Below are 16,052 nucleotides of genomic sequence, written 5' to 3'. Positions count from 1 at the left end.
TTGCTTTTATGGGTATCAAGATATTATTAATGATTGGTGAGATGAGTCTCTGATTTCCTAATGTTTATAAGTAAATAACAAATTGGAGAATTGTGAAATTCACCTTTCATTTGTGAAATGTTTATTTTCAGTATTGAAGGATGAAAATCTAATCACTCTCGTTGCGTGCGTTGTTTAATGATTACTGTTACATGTACACGTGTAAGAAATGTTCCTACAGAAGTAAGTGGACATTCCAAGTATACCCAGCAAAATAAGAATAATGAAGATAGCAGGCCCAAGCTAACTTACTCAACTTTTCTCATGCCCTGTGGGACCCTGAGAGCTAGAATGTATTTAAAACCATTCTACGGCATTTTCATTTCTGGTTTTACCTGTGTTTGCTAGGTTCAAGTAACGTGGTTAGCCATGTGACAATCATGTTTTTATTGGATGATTACAAAGGGCCCTAGACTTTCCCTTAAACCATCAGCCAAATGTCCTACCGTAGCTGTGATTTGTTTTTTATTTCCATATTTAAATTTCACCTTGGCTCTTAGTGCGATAGGAACGTGCCTGAGAAATGCAGGTGGAAGTGGACACCAGAGCAGAGCCAGTATGGTGCACTGTGAAAAAACAACACGTGACAGATGTTCGTAGCATTGCTGAATGCACTTCTGGAAGTTGGTCAGATACTGCCATGGTGAGCACAGTATGAGAAGTTACATAGCATAGACTGGCTTCCCTACGAAGGGCTCTGCGGAGTAGTAAGCATCCTGGCCCGGATCCAGCAAGGCACTTAAGCATATGCTTAATTTTAGGCACATGAGTGGTTTCAGTGAAGACCTAAGAGAATTATTTTTAATTCACAGATCATTTAATTCAATAGGCAGGTCTGCTGCAGCATATGAAAAGTAGATCTTCATATTAAAAATACTTGGGAAATTGTCAATGAACAAACGTTGTATATGGCCAGCAACCATTTCTAAAAAGCAGAATGATGTAGTCATCACCTTTATTATGGTAAAGTAGAAAGCAGATCAGGCAAAAGCATTTACAATTATCTGAGAGCTATTTCTAAGTTGAAAATAAGGAAAAATAAAAGCTTGTAAGAACATTTCTTCATTTGAAGTAGAGAAAAATTTATTCTCTTGATGTAAATAAAAACCTTGTTTGCAGATTGAGGAATTTGTTTGTGTTGAATTTCAGCATCAATTTCAATATTTTATAGTACATTTATCTACAGCTGGAGCATGACAGATTTGTGTATATTTATATGTTTGTGTGCATAATACATATGTATACACACATACACAAGGATGCCCAAAGATATACATATACACAGTTTGAAAACTCATCATTATTGCTGAAGTATAAAAACATGCCTGATGTAGAAACTTGTCTCAAGTCTGTTAGCTTAGCGACTGCGTTCATCTGGCACCGTAGGATCCTCACAGAAACGGGGAAGTTCTTCCGTGCAGGAGCAGAATTCGCTGAGGACTTGGCTGGAGGTGAACGGCTGACCTCCCTCCAGATCTCTCCCAAACCTTTCCTTGACATGTCACCCTCTGTAGTCCTGCACACAAGATGTATTTCTCTTACTTCCCATTCTGCAGGTAGAAATGGCAATGGGATATGTTGTTTTTTTTTTTTAAACAACCCCAAAAGAAAGACAGGAGAACAAATACGCAGCTTGCATTAGTCCTATTGCTCTGGTCACTGTAGGAAGGTGCGCAGGTATTGCTGTGATGAGCACGGGGTACGGTAGAATATACTGAACATAGGGAAATTGTACTGAATCTGACAAACAATTAACAACGGGGCAGATGGTGCCCCTGCAAAACATTCAATAGTATATGTGTGCATGCACTGGAATCGGTGTCTCTAAGTAGAACAACCTAAAAAGGTATGCCACTTATCCTGTGGACAAGTAGGACTTTACAGTTCTTTTAATAATCTCTTTATCCTGAGATTTCTCCTTTGACCCTGATTTCAAAAGCAGGAGGTCAGTCTGGCCGACTAACTGCAGACCTCTAATTGAAGTCCAGATACATCCCGCGTGAACTGCTGTACCCCACTCCTCACACTTACACTGGGTTGCAGCCCGAAAGCTGCTCCTTTTGTAATTGATCATACCCGTGAAAATTAAATGAACATTTGGTGGTAGGCATGTTTTCCGAGAAGAAGAAAAATACTGTTATGTAAAGTGTAATAACATTTTGGTACCAAGCGTAGAAGCATTCTTTGCACAAGGGAGGCGAGTGTGGAAGTGTACGCCCTGGTTCCTAAAGACAGTCCAAAGCTCAAAGTTAATATTTTTCTTATGCAGAGATTTATTTTTCTTTTCAAAAGCTAGTTTTAAATGTTAGGAATATTTTTTTTTTGTGGGAAAGGCATTAATTTAATTTTTTTTAACCGGTTGCTATTTTAAGATTTCACTAGTGTAACCTTAGAAAATGAAGAGTACATCTTTAAATCTTGTTTTGTTTGAATGAATGGGTAGATAATCCTGATCAGATGTTTCTTTAGAGAATAATGTTTAAAACGATTATGGAACTTAGCTGTCCTGTCTGCTTCCTAGGTACAGTATTTTCATTTCAATTGTGAAGTCATTAGGGGTCATCCAAGGTAACCGTTTATTAAAATAGTCCTCTTTTGTTTCAGATTTCCTGTTGAGATGCTTTAACATGTAAAAATCTCCCTGCTGATGTGTCATGTTAGCTTTCCTAACCTCTAGATAGAAACCACAAAACAGCCTACATAGCTGTGTGACTAGTTACCCACCTACATAAACAATAATTACTGCTAAGTGGGAAATTAGATGTCACATTTTAAGTCTAAATGAAAGTAAAGTATTTGAGAATACTGTCATTAAATGCTTAAAGTTAATCGCAGTTCTCTCACTCTGTTTGTTTTGTAGGACATTTGGGCTTCCAGGACAGTTTTGTCACATCAGGTGTTTTCAGTGTGACTGAGCTAGTAAGAGTCTCACAAAGTAAGTATCATTTTGTGGCCGGTCTATGTGGTTTCTGCAATCCCAGTTTTTTTCTTTGATTCTTATCGTGCCCCTTCCCCAATTCAGAACCAGCGTCTTGAAAATTGAGTCTCTTCTCCCCGCTTCTCGCCAATGGACAGTGTTTATGTGCCACATCTTTTAATGTGGGAAAGTAAAATAGCATAATTTTTAAAAGTAAATTAAAAAAATTTAATACTGCAAACTTGCATGTGCAAGTTGATAAGCTCGTCCAGTACCCAGCTGAAAATGGGCAGACTCTGTATCAGAGTGCAGATAAATGCTTACAAAGATCAGCTTGCCCAGTGGATCCCTTGCAGGATCCAAGGACTGTATTTTAACCAGACCTCTAGAAATGACATGATCTGTGCACATAAGCCTGGAAATTTTCTTATGCTGCTTTTGCATGTTGTGTTCATCCATGCCATGCGTACATGTGTTTGTACACCTGCAAATTGATGAAGTCGTTAATACTGCCAACAACTGTACCAACTTCAGCTCTGATAATGTCAATTGTGCAGACGCATACATCTTGACTTCGCAAGGCCTGCATTTTCCATTAACTGTATGGAATTCTGTCTTCTAGAAGGATTTGGTTTTTGACCTTTAAAGAATGCTAATGCCCCCAGCATGAATGACACACTGCAGCATGATCATTACAGGCTTGTCAATACTCACTAACAACAGTGAATTAAGAGTACCTGTCACCACCCTGTTCCATTGATCAAGGGTGCATTGATTGTATTTTTCTATGACATAATCCAGATAGTCCAAGGAGAGTGTATGGACAGTCTCTTGCAGAGAGACTACTGGTAAGCCGTAGGTACTAGTCCTTCGGGGATCTTCTCTGCAGCTAGTGTAGAGCTATGTGGTAACATCACATTGCCACCAGTTACCGCTGCTCCAGGAGAACCATTCAACTATGTGCCCCTTTAAAACCTTAGGGTTTGTAACCATTCTCTTTAGTACAGCCAGTGATAAAAATGGTTCTCCTCCTAGACAGCAGGAATATTTGTTTATGCATTGGCTCTGAGCATGTAGTTTAAGTCCTTCTGGAGCTGGAATCTAACTGGCACAAACCTAGCAGAGAATCTGTGGTTTTGAGTCTTCTAGAACACAGAGTTTCTGTGAGGATTTTCCTGTTTTATTTCCTCTTTTGGAAAGACTTGCACTAGCTAGTAAATTGGCTTTATATTCAAAAATAGGATGCTACAAGGAAAGCATGGCAAGTGGGAGATACATGAATGTCAGAGTTATACATGCTGGAGAGAGAGACAGAGGGAGAAGAAGTTTAAGGCAGACATTTCTCCTGAGTTTTCTTCCCTGACAACTGGTGGGAATTTTGTGAGAAAGACGAAGTTAAGAGGACTTAGAAGTCGAGGAGCTGCTGAGCGCTCAGCACATTTCCAAATCCCCCCTTAAATAGGGACTTTGACATCTAACTCACTGGACTGTGTACACTAACTTGCTGGTACCTGCAGCATGGTGGACAAAACCCAGTTATCGCCAGTCTTTGAACGTCTCCGTGTTATGTCACTTTATTTCAGTGTGACAGTGTAAGGCTTTTGAAACCCAAAGGATTCACCCTCCCCCTCTGCAAGGCATCCCACTTCACCACAATCTTATCTTCACTGTAGGAGCCCTACACAGCAGAACTGCCTCTGGACTCTGTCAGCCATGCTTCATGTGTGCACAGGGCAGGGCTGCTAGAAAAGTGCCCTGTTCAGGACTTCAGCCTTCAAGCCAGCCCCAGTCCCAGCCTCCCCAAGAGTTTGGCATTGACCTCATGAGCGTCATGTTTCCTGTCTATTAATATTCCGTTATATTTTATTGTAACTAAACTAAAACGTTGTGTATCAGAAATCCTAGCATTCAGCTTGTTTTGCAAACGATGAGACGATGAACTGTGTCCGAGACGTTCCCTCTGCTTGCTGTTGAAATGCACCACCTTCAAGGGTAGGGCACCTGCATGCAGGAGGAGCAAGATAGGCACGAACTTTATCGGAAATAAGAAAGGAGGTGTTGGTGGGCAAAATAAAAAGATTCAGCTTTTATCTGTTCTAGACGCAGGGGTTTGCACTCTTTTTCATGAGCTCTTTAATAATCCTGGGAGGTCAAGACCTCAGTTTTATATCCTGTCTACAAGCCAGCACCTCTACCAAAAATAGTGTCCCCAAAGCATATCGGGATATCACTTCAGAACTGACTCAGAGGGAAGTGTGCCAGCAACTGATTTAGCTACACTGCTTTTGATAGCACCCTGGATTTTCCTTGGAGATGCCCCAGACATGTACTGACCAGCCGTAACCTTGTTTACTTTGTGAGGTCTGAGAAGCCCACAGCCTGACATGCCGTGACTACCCAGCAGGATATGTTTAGTGTAGAGTGTAGCAACAAATTCCCAGCGACATCAGTGTGAATTCGCATGCTAATATTCAAAGAATTATTTAGCATAACAGAGCAACAAATCGCTGCATATTTGCCTAAATTGGCAGGCAAGGTCTTTTAAAGAGTGTGCTTTTCAATATAACCCTTGCTGGGTTGGCTACGTGTTCCCATGTCTTGATTTGAGACCAGTCCATGGGTTACTTTCACACTGGGGAGCTCAGCTTATGAACAGCCATCATCCAGACTCACCGGCACATATTAACAGTCTGTAGCTTGAGTAATCAAAACGTCCTCAGTCCGTTCTCTTGTTTTTACTTTCTAAAAAGTCATTACTCCTTCAGAAGCCACCATGACTAGGGAAGGAAGAAGCCTGCCTATCCATAGTGGGCCCTCACGTTTAGTCTCTGCTCTCTTCCTGAGTGTGCTCTGGGTTGGCTTTACAAAGAGGTCATCTTTGTGTATGCTTATTGTCATGTTTCTTTCCATGCTTGCTTTTGATAATATGATGATAGAAATACGTGATTTCTCACAGTTTTAACTGGCCTGTGGTTTGCTGCTGTTATATAAAATTAATCTTATGAAATATTGTTGGTAGCACTTATGTGTCAGGTTTATTTAGTAAAGTTCCCAGAGGTCCACACAGCAAGGAGTCTCAAGTAATAGGCAGTTGTCTCCATCATGCAAATTTGGGGAATGAATTAATTGAGCAAAAGGTCAGCGGTTACCATTATCTATCTTACCTATCAGTGCTGATCATCACAGTTTCTGTGAGCTATTGAACAAGTCCAGACTGTTTTGGTAACAGAAACTTGCTTTCTTCAGTCCCATAGATGCAGATTTTCTTTCAAAATGCTACGCAGCTACTGAATCTTGCAGAGCAGTAAAATAGAGAAAGTCGATCATAAATGTTCATCTGAAAAACAGGTAGACCCCACTCTGCACCATCTGATGTGAATGTTGCAGACCATGCTGTCAGTTCTCCTACATTATTAGCAGGCAAAGGGTGTGAGCTCCTTTCTAAGTGTTGTCTGTCACCCCAGATACTGGGGAGACCCCTTCAGATAACAGAGACTTTATACTTCCATCTCTAGAGAGATTTGGGCTGACAACAAAAGGCTCAGAAGCAGAAGCGCTGGAGATGTACAAGTTTTGTGAACTGACATCCAGCTGCTGGCGAAGCAAAACCTTCTCCCTCTCTACCCTTGTTAGGAAAATATTGCACTTGCTGTATGCAGCTATCTGCAGGGCACTGGAGAATACCCTCTGCAAAAGGTGCCGGCAGAGGGGTGGCTGTGGTGCCAAGCCACTGCCAAGTGTACAGTCCCATTCGCTTGGCAGAGGTGGGAGGCCGTGGCAGGCTGGAGCAGGGAGAGAGACACGGGGAACGCTGTTCCCCTCTTGGCTTTGAGTCTGCACCGTGTGCTCTTGTGCAGGGAGCTGCTGGGAAGATCTCCTCCCTTGGAGGTCCTTCAAGCAGCCAGATAAACTGCACTGCCCAGGATGTGAAGAAAGATTTAGGATTTATGAACATTCGCTAGAGCCAAATCAAACACATTTGTTTTGTGCTGTGTTATTTGTCAAAATGACATCATTCTTCATGCTGATAAACAAGGGAATTCTGACTGCGCCCTGGACTGAAAATGCCACGCTTTGGGTTTTAAGATGTTAGCTGTGTGCAGTAAGGACCTGTACAGAGCAAGTGGGGTGACTTTTAATCCTTCTAATGAGCCAGTGAAACCACAAGCACACAAGCGTACATGCAGTTGCTTACCGCTCCTGTATAAACACAGAAATGGTCCAGCTAGTTATCCCTAAGACAGTTACACTAATTCCACAGGTAAGAGGTGCTTTTGTGGCCAAGGCATTTTGAAAAGCTCGGGATCCTGCAACACCGAGGCTGCTGGATGGGGTGGGTGCCAGACTTGGTTAGCGGCTGCGTTAGCAATGGAGGCAGGGGCTGAAGCTGTCCTTGCTGTGAGGCAGGCGGACAAGTGCTGGAAAGGAAAGTAACGGCCGCCGCTCCAGGCGTGGAGCATGGGTGTGACGGAGGAAACACAGCTTCCTCATGCCTTCCGTCCAGCGGCCAGGTACAGCTGAAACAAACTGCAGGGAAAGTCCTGCCAGCCCCAGCACGTCCTGGATGCCAGTGACAAGGTGTGGGGTGCTCCGGCTCCTGCCGTGGGTCTGGGCCAGGCAGGTAGCTGCAAAGGGCAGGGAGGATGCTGCTGCCTTCTGTAGCCCAGGAGAGGAGAGGAGGCTCTCCTCCATGCAGAGCACATGTGTGAAAGCCGGGGTATAATAAAACAGCTCTCTCTAAACAGCAGCCTGTATGTTTTCTGCTATACTAAGCATTACAGTAGTGAAGGTAGTTTAAGTCAGCAGCATGAAAATTAACATTTAAAAAGATACTCTGTATTCCTTAGCAAAGCACTGCTATCCAAAATACTGTTTGGGCTTAGGTATGAGAGGAAGAAAAAAAGATTATAATAAAAAATAGACTGCAGGCATAGAGTGAACAGTTGCTGTGACCTTGCCTTTTGTATGCCATTACACAATTCAATGGCAGTCCACTCAAACCTTGCTCTCGATCAATATCCTATTAAAGCAGCACAAAAAGTCTCTATAAACTTAGTGGTTAGCTATGTTTATAAATGGAACTCAGCATAATTAGATGGTCAATAGCAGGCTGTACTTGTAATTTTAAAATGAACATCACACATTTCATATCTGTTGTATTCGGCAAAAACTCTTTGAATCTAACGATAGAGTGTGTAGGAAACAAAGGCCTTGCAAAAAAAAAAAAAACCCAGCTCCCCTTTCCTCTCGACAGCAGCAGCGCAGTGTGTTTCCCTTTGTTTATGGAGTCACAACACAGGAAAAAGTTTATTAGTCAAATGTCATGTTTCTCCCATTTAACCTTAAACACATTATCACTTTGCTGCAGTGTTACACATGTAATGATCTTAGTCACATCCCAGCCCCTTTGTAAAAATAAATACATAAAAATGGAAAAAAGAGAAACTAAATATTAACATGACTGAAAGAGAGTGCCGTATTCCAAGGAAGACAAATGCCAGCCTGGCTGGTTTTATTTAGCGGGTTTCCTGTTCTGTAATTCAATAAATTTTTCAAAATAAATATTCCAATTGGGTTAAGTCAGAGGGCTTTTTGTTAATTTCTCTGTTATTTTTCTTGACATTTCGGGTGAAGATCTGAGCTAACAAGCTGGCAGCGGAGGGAGCAGGCTGGCAGCAGGGGCGACGCTGCCCAGTGTCCCCGGGAGTAGCACAGTGCTGGTGCTCAGGCAGAGTTGCCCACCTTCCTCCTCCTCCTTTTGGGCAAACTAGCTCCTCCTGCCCCTCAGAGCGAGCAAAACCTGTCCCATCTGCACAGGGATTTTTTTGTGATGCCAGCAGCTGAAATGAGAGCTGAGGCCGGCATCAGTTTGTGTGCCTAGAAAGCCTGCGCACATCAGTGGGCTGGGTGCTAGGGGAAGAGGGGTCCTTCCTCCTCGCCCCCCGCCAGGTCAGAGCCCCGGGTCAGATGACATCTTGATGCCAGCACGTAGGTGGAAACTATTGTTTTGACTCGCAACTGCAATTTCTGACATCCTTTCCTGTTTGGGAGATGTTCCTGAGCTGTCAGAAGGTCACTTTGCTGCAGAGCATTTCTTAGGGGGGGAAATCGCGTGTTTTTAATGTCGTTGCCTGGCGTTTCTGCAGGCTGCAGCGTGTAACAGCCGGCTGTGCTGGAGTGGAGCTTCCCAAGCGCACTGCCCCTTCGTGTGGGGCCAGAGCGTGTTCCCGGGGCATAGAAACAGGGGTGTGGGGAGGTTGCATGGTGGATTGTCAGATGCTACAACAAAGAGGTTTAATTTAGACAGAGTTTTGCCACAGTTTGCAGCACTTTGATCCCTTTGCTTACTCTCCAGAGCTGCAGCCTTTGTGGGGAATCCTGCAAATAAACCCAAGTGGTCCCTTCCCATCAGCTTTCTGGGCCTGCGCGAGGTGGACAGTCCACAAAGGCAGTGTGAAAAGCCATTTGGAGCAGGCTGGGATGCCTCCTGGCTGGGCTAGCTGCACCGTGCCCACTCTCGTGGTGGGTTGCAGTGCAAAACGCAAGGGTGACTAGAGGAGGCAGGTGCCAGGCAGCCAGCTCCCCGCAGCCGAAGCCCAGCGCGGGAGGCGCGAGGTGTGGCTCAGCTCCGCCGAGGCTGAAGCAGAGACAGAAAGCACACACAGCTTCAACCAAATTCCATCCGCCATGCGGATGAAAAACATTAACCTCTTCCTGACAGTCTCAGGGTGGGCTCTACACATCGGCATGTTGCTGTGTTTTATGATAGTAAATGGGGTAACTGCGAGCAAAGGTACAAGTACCGAATATGTGCCTGTCAGGCAGGCAGGAAAGGGATTTCAGAACAGCTTAGCCCTGTGCAACATTTGCCACAGCACTTCTAGGGCCAGAGACCTTGAGCTGCTTGTGGCACGATCGTGGCTCCTGTGTAAGGACTGCCACGGGGTTTCAGGTACTCGCTGCCATACGCCAGCCAGGCAGTTTATCCTCTGCTGCTTACATCTGTTGGTGTACATTAGAGGTGGGGTTTGTTCTTTAACCCTCGGGTTGCAAACAGGCTCTTAAGTGTGGCAAGGTGGTTTGGCCTATGACAAACAAAGCATCCTTCAGGTTTGCTACCCGGGCGGAAATTACTGTGTGATTAGCCCTTTCTACTTTGTGCTGAGTTTACACAGCGTTAGCAATACGTTGTTCCTACCCCACCCCTGGTCTGGAGATACATTTCATTTTCCTATAGGGCCAATTCAAAGGTTGGAACAGAAACATCCAGGATTTGTGGTGAGAGCGATGAACAGGGAAGTGAGAGAAAGAAGAGAAGCGTTATCCAGATACCAGTTTTTCTTCCATGTCTGTTTGGAATAAAACTGTTTCATAAATCTTGCAATGGCTAGGAAATTCATCGTGCCTCAGAAAGAAACAGTGCTTTAATTTAGTGCTTGCCTTTTTATGTTCCTGTTTGGAAAATAGTATGCTTAACCTGTAAGTTAGGCTTTGGTAGGTAGAGAGTGCAGAGGAATTGATCAGCAAAGGGTTTACAGAGCACAAATCTGTTTGGCAAGGAAGTTGCTGAAAACTGTGGAGTAGAGGCTGCAGAGAGTACCTTTATGATTGATTTCCATTCAAGTCAGACTGACTGCAGTGTGGTCATTTTTCTAACCCATAACTGCTCACACTGCAGCAGTCTGCTATCTGCAGGGTGTCTGAATTATAGCAGTCCATGTCCGTGTTACCTTTTACACAAATTACTTACACTAGTTTCTTTTTCCATGCAAATTCATCAGTTTTACAGCCTCTTGTAGCTGCTGTCAGGAAACTGTTGCAGAAAGCACAAATTGATAAAACGAGTTAATTTTACTGTGCTTATTTTTTCTTTCTTTCTGTTAACACACGCCCCTCATATACCCAGTGTGCAGGAAGCGTATGATAGTTAAGAGAAGATAACAAAAGGATTTGAGTGTTCTTGTCATAAATTACTTCCCAACTTAATTCCTTTTAATGATCATTCCAGATTTTCTCAAGTTTTAATGGCGTTGTGTATTTTCCGTCCCATGCTTTTAAAACTCCGTGGCTATCCAGGCTGTTCCCTTTCTGTCTCAATGACGTTCTTAAAAGATCCTTGCCAAACAACAACTAATTGTCTTGTGGGGATGATGAGGCAGCTGCAAAGCTACATTATTCCTCTGTCAAATCTGACATTGTGAGCTCCTTAAGACTTGGGGTGAAATACTGGCCCCATTACAGTCAATGGCAGCACTCCCAGAAGCCTGCATTTCAGCCCAGACATGTTAGCTGGGTGATAGGAGCTATCCTGTCTTCATTTCCTCACTCCTGCCCCGTCGGAGTGAAAGATTTTTTCATGTTTGAAAATGGGCCAGATTCTCAGACCAAAGATTAAACTTGGCTCAGCATCCTTGTGTGGCATTGAGACTGCTTCGCCTTTGTTGCTGTGAATCAGGGCTCTCAGACAATGCGTTCCAGGCCAAGCTTGTGCATTTTATTGTGCAGTACGTCCTTTTTCAGATGTCTCTGAAATGTGAGAGAAAATCATGATCTGTAATTGTCAGCTCCCAAAGTTGTATTGTCCTGTAAATAGCACTGGAACAGCGACAGTGGATATGGTACCATTTGCCGTATAGTGGCATTTCTTCGTGAAATACATTATCTGTTGACTTTAATGTTAAACTACTCTGTTCCTTTTCTGTTCCCAGAAGAATATGGCACATGGAGTTCATAGGCTTGTGCCTGCAAACTTCAGGGCGTGTAGGAATTTGTTATGTTTTAATGTAAAACCAAGGCTCTAGGACAGGGAAATTAAAGGTATTCATATCCCTTACAATAAAACTTAGGTCCTGGATAAGGTAATGAGAGGTGAAGAGTGGAAGCTAACTGCTGGATAAAAGTTTTTGAGAGTCATATGTCTCTAGCTCTGATTTAGCTGGAGGAGAGGCCAGGGGAAAACTCAGATGTTCGCAGGCAGAAAAGAACTCAGGTTTCTCATCTGCTTTTGTGCTTTCTCCAAGGAGCATTTGTAACCTTTGTGCTTGTGGATGTACATCACGTATACACCAAAGGTCCTGAGGTGTGTATTTCCCTGCCTATACGGCTTATAGATTATGCCAAGCACACTACAGGGATGATGCAGCCTATTTGTAACTATGCCAATAGATGCAATGTTGTCCTAAAAGCAAAAGCAACAAGTTTCATTAAATGTTAGAACGATATTAATAGAAAAGCAGTGCTTAAAGAAAGTCTTGCCATAATTGTGTTTTGTTTTTTTTTTTTTAAAAAGAATACCTTTGGAGGAATGTAAGAAAGAGTCTATGTCATAGAACATGGTATTCTTGATAAAATTTACATCTTCTTGATTGCAATGCCAGTTACTGTTAGCATTTCCTAATTTCCACGTCCCACCTGTTCTCATCGTGAAACTAAACACACTCATGAGGAAGAAGAAAGTGATTTTGAAGTGCAATTCATGCCTTATTCACATGACTTACTGACTGCAATCTCTTTTGTTTCCCCAGCACCGATAGCTGCAGGAACAGGCCCTAATTTCTCCCTCTCAGATTTGGAAAGTTCTTCATACTACAGCATGAGCCCAGGAGCAATGAGGAGGTCTTTACCTAGCACATCCTCTACCAGGTAATTTAATCTCTGCCTACTACCAGGTTACTTGGAAACCCAGGCCAGCATCATTATTCATCTGGGAAAGTAACCATTAAATTCTTTGACAAGCTGTTTGGGGGCCTCAAGATGTGGAGCTGTTTCAGATTCACAGCGCTGAATGTTCAATTGGATTGCTGTTGAAGTTCTTTTTGTATGTACAAGCTTCGAAGAAAAACTGCTGCATTGACTTGTATAACTTCTGGCTTGTATCTCGGTGTATCAGGAGAAGTTCTACTGGAACTGTTGGAGTTTCACTTGTGGCAGAACAGAATTTGGAGCATATTGAGATGTTCCACTTTGTCCTAGCAGGAAGGTCTTAAGACAGACTTATATGCATTCTTTATCATAAAAAGTATTATCTGTGAGACTAACATCGTTTTAGGACCTTGGCCTATAATGCATTCTAGTTTTCATATAGCATTTAGAAATTTGTGACTCAGCCTTTGGAAAACTGAATTGTTATTGCAGATGACTACCCAGTCTGATTTTGATTTTGGCTTAGATGCCAATTATCAGACAAGGGTATTTTTTATTTTTTACCTTTCACTTTAACCATCCATAAGATTAGATTTATAAACAAGCCCAGTCACTCCAGTAGTCTTGAACACTATTAAGGAACCAGATTGATTTTTTTTTTCCCCACAGCCAAAATAGATCACTTATTTCAAAGACATGACAAGAAAGTCTAACTTCAGCCCAGGGTTCTTTTACGTTTTTATCTCAGTCTGCAGTGCCACCAGCTTTGCAGTAAGTCAGTCCACATGTAAAAAGTCTCTATAGTTTGAATATAGCTGTTGTTTTTATTTTAAAAAAAAACCTTTAAAGAGAGGCTCTTAGCAATAACTTCCTACACTTTGCAGTGATTGGAAGAACGTTCTGCATCTTGCACTTAGTGTGCACATTATGAAGCTCGGTGACTACAATTCCCATTACACATCAATTAAAAACTTTGCGCTCTTTCTTTTTTGCGTGTAAACTGTGTACCCTACAATGCTCATCATTAGCACCATTCTCAGGTAGAATTTAGTTGTGACTCCAGAAGCAAAAAAGTGAGGTTATTAATGTTACTTAAGAGCTCAGTTGTTGCTCTTCTATTCTTCTGCAAATAGCTACCACTGATAAGGAGCTAATTATAAACAGCATGGATAGTTAATAACTTGGTAATATGTTTGTTTTCCTCTCATTAGGCTGTTCCCAGTCAGAAAAAAAAATATTCCTTAAATACACAAACTCAGCAGAATTATCAGGCAGTAATTATATTGTATGCACACAATTTCCCCTATTGACACATAACAATTCTCTAAATTAAGGAATGGCCAAACCTGCATTCCACACATACCACAAGAATTATTCTTCCTGTTTCTCACAAACTGATTTTGCATACCCGCCAGCTCCTACCTGTGCAGAGCTTCAGGTGGGGAGCTGCGGAGAGGCTGCAAGTTTTAAACCAATAGAAATTGCAGTGGAATATTTTATGTCTAATATGTTCCCCCTACACAGAAGAGCCTGTTCTTGAATGCCTTAAGTCTTAATAGAATACAGATTCGGTGAAAAAACTGAGCTGACCCAGCCTTGGAAAAGTACTTAGGAGAGAAATTCTCGGTAATGTCCCCACGCAGTCTGTACAACTCATTATACAAAACAGAGCCAAGCTGAGTGTCTTTGGCTTTGGGATCCTCTCCTTGCAGAACTACCGGAGTCTGAGTCAGTGGCCACCAGAGGCCACTGAAAGGGCTCTTCTATCTTCTGAGCCTTTGGTGAGGAAGGTGTGATAGATCACAAGGGAATCCTTTAGTACTGACACCGGCCAGAGATACCTGTTGGGGGCTTTTTATGCTTGGTGGCATACAGTTGCAGAGTAAAATGCTTATATTTGTAGGATAACATGAACATTTGAACCAAGACCGGATTCTTCCATCATTCACTTGTCTACACTTCTTCTTATGGGACTGAAGTCTGGGTTAATTTAATGGCTACGGTTAAAAGATTGAAAATATAAGTTTGAACTGATAAACAATTTGTCTTTCAGAATAAGCTGTGGAAAAATCTGACAGTTAAAATAAGTCTTGTGTGTCATTATCATATTCATTCAAATTGCAAAAATCACGCAATACAAATTAAATTCTTGCCTTTTTATTGACCTCTGGGTGCTTTGAAAAATGTCCTACTTTTTGATCTGTAAAAGCCTAAATGTTAAACTATCTTCTAGTTAAACTAATGCATGTTTAGGGGTTCAGTCTGGACTCTGTGAGAGGTTGTTTTGTATCTCACTGAAGCTTAGTCGTTGGCAACAAAGCAAATCAGAAACAAAAGTGGATGCTGAGAGGTTGGGTGGGCAGGGTGGCTGTGCAGGACTCATACCTTCCCCTTCTCAGGGCCCTAAATCTGTTATAACCAAGTTAGTCTCAAGCAGGGCTAGCAAGACATGTCCCAACAGAAGTGCCTTTGTTCCTTTCCATACGTATAGTATTTATTAGGTGTTTTCACTTTCTCAGCTCTACAAAACGTCTCAAGTCTGTGGAGGATGAGATGGACAGTCCTGGTGAGGAGCCGTTTTATACAAGCCAAGGGCGCTCTCCAGGAAGTGGCAGCCAGTCAAGTGGATGGCATGAAGTGGAGCCAGGTAAGCACGGCTTTCAGGAGCCCGAGAACGTGATCTCTGTTTTGTTATCAGAATACAATGAATGCTGTATAGAAAGGTGATCAGTTCTAAACATCTTGTAACTTCTTCTGAGAAAAGGTCAGTCTAATGAAAATATTGTAGTGGTTTTATTGCTCCTGCAGCTGTGAATGTTTCTGTAGTGTGTCACTTCTGTATTTTGGCCAAATATCTGAAGTATTTAAATAATGCAGCAAAAGATAGGCGGTCTTTTTCTGTCAAAAGTTCCAGATTCAATTCTGGGATAGCAGTGACAATCACTTAGCAAAAAGCAGTACCTGTCTGTGCTGTGCCCTACAGTTATACTGTTTAAATAAATATCCCTAACCTTATATAAGGTAGAAGGACTTTTCAAGCATTATACAACACCTGAGCTCGCTTAGTAATGACTTTCAAGACACTTACAGAAGTTGTTGTTTTATTAATCCGTAATACTATGAAGTGTGATTGGAGGCTTTATATCAAAATAGGTATCACTGGGCATTACACTTCATAAGGTTTAGGAAGCAGCTCTTCTGCCTCTTCTCAGTTAATTTTTGTGTGTGATCTTTCTTGTTGATCATCTTTTGGGTTATGTTATGTTACATACTTAACTGTCCATTGATCACTTATCCTGAGATCATCTGGGTGCTTAATACTATTGGAAATATTTTTGTGGGTCAGTGCTACATGCATAGGTGAAGTTAATGCCTCAATTTTGCTTACAGCTAAATCAAGTATCTATTGCCAATAAAAATAACAGAAGTCTTATTTGTTAGATGAAGGCAAGCA

General features: G+C 42.3%; 1 protein-coding gene across 18 annotated transcripts in view; it reads left to right on the top strand.

The window, feature by feature from the left end:
* NFIA (nuclear factor I A) overlaps window positions 1-16,052 on the top strand; it is a 252,842-nt gene that overhangs the window by 160,506 nt on the left and 76,284 nt on the right. For 16 of the 18 annotated variants that reach the window (XM_075155647.1, XM_075155641.1, XM_075155643.1 and 13 more), the window contains 3 exons: window positions 2,900-2,974; window positions 12,481-12,598; window positions 15,118-15,245. In XM_075155647.1, coding sequence (XP_075011748.1) covers window positions 2,900-2,974; window positions 12,481-12,598; window positions 15,118-15,245 — 321 coding nt within the window. The remainder of the gene's footprint in view (window positions 1-2,899; window positions 2,975-12,480; window positions 12,599-15,117; window positions 15,246-16,052) is intronic. The other 2 variants (XM_075155644.1, XM_075155636.1) reach the window with 1 other exon arrangement.

This window comes from Calonectris borealis, chromosome 8, assembly GCF_964195595.1.
Source record: "Calonectris borealis chromosome 8, bCalBor7.hap1.2, whole genome shotgun sequence".
NCBI lineage: Eukaryota > Metazoa > Chordata > Aves > Procellariiformes > Procellariidae > Calonectris > Calonectris borealis.
Note: the sequence above shows the minus strand (reverse complement) of the source record. Positions and strands in the feature narration are given on the sequence as shown.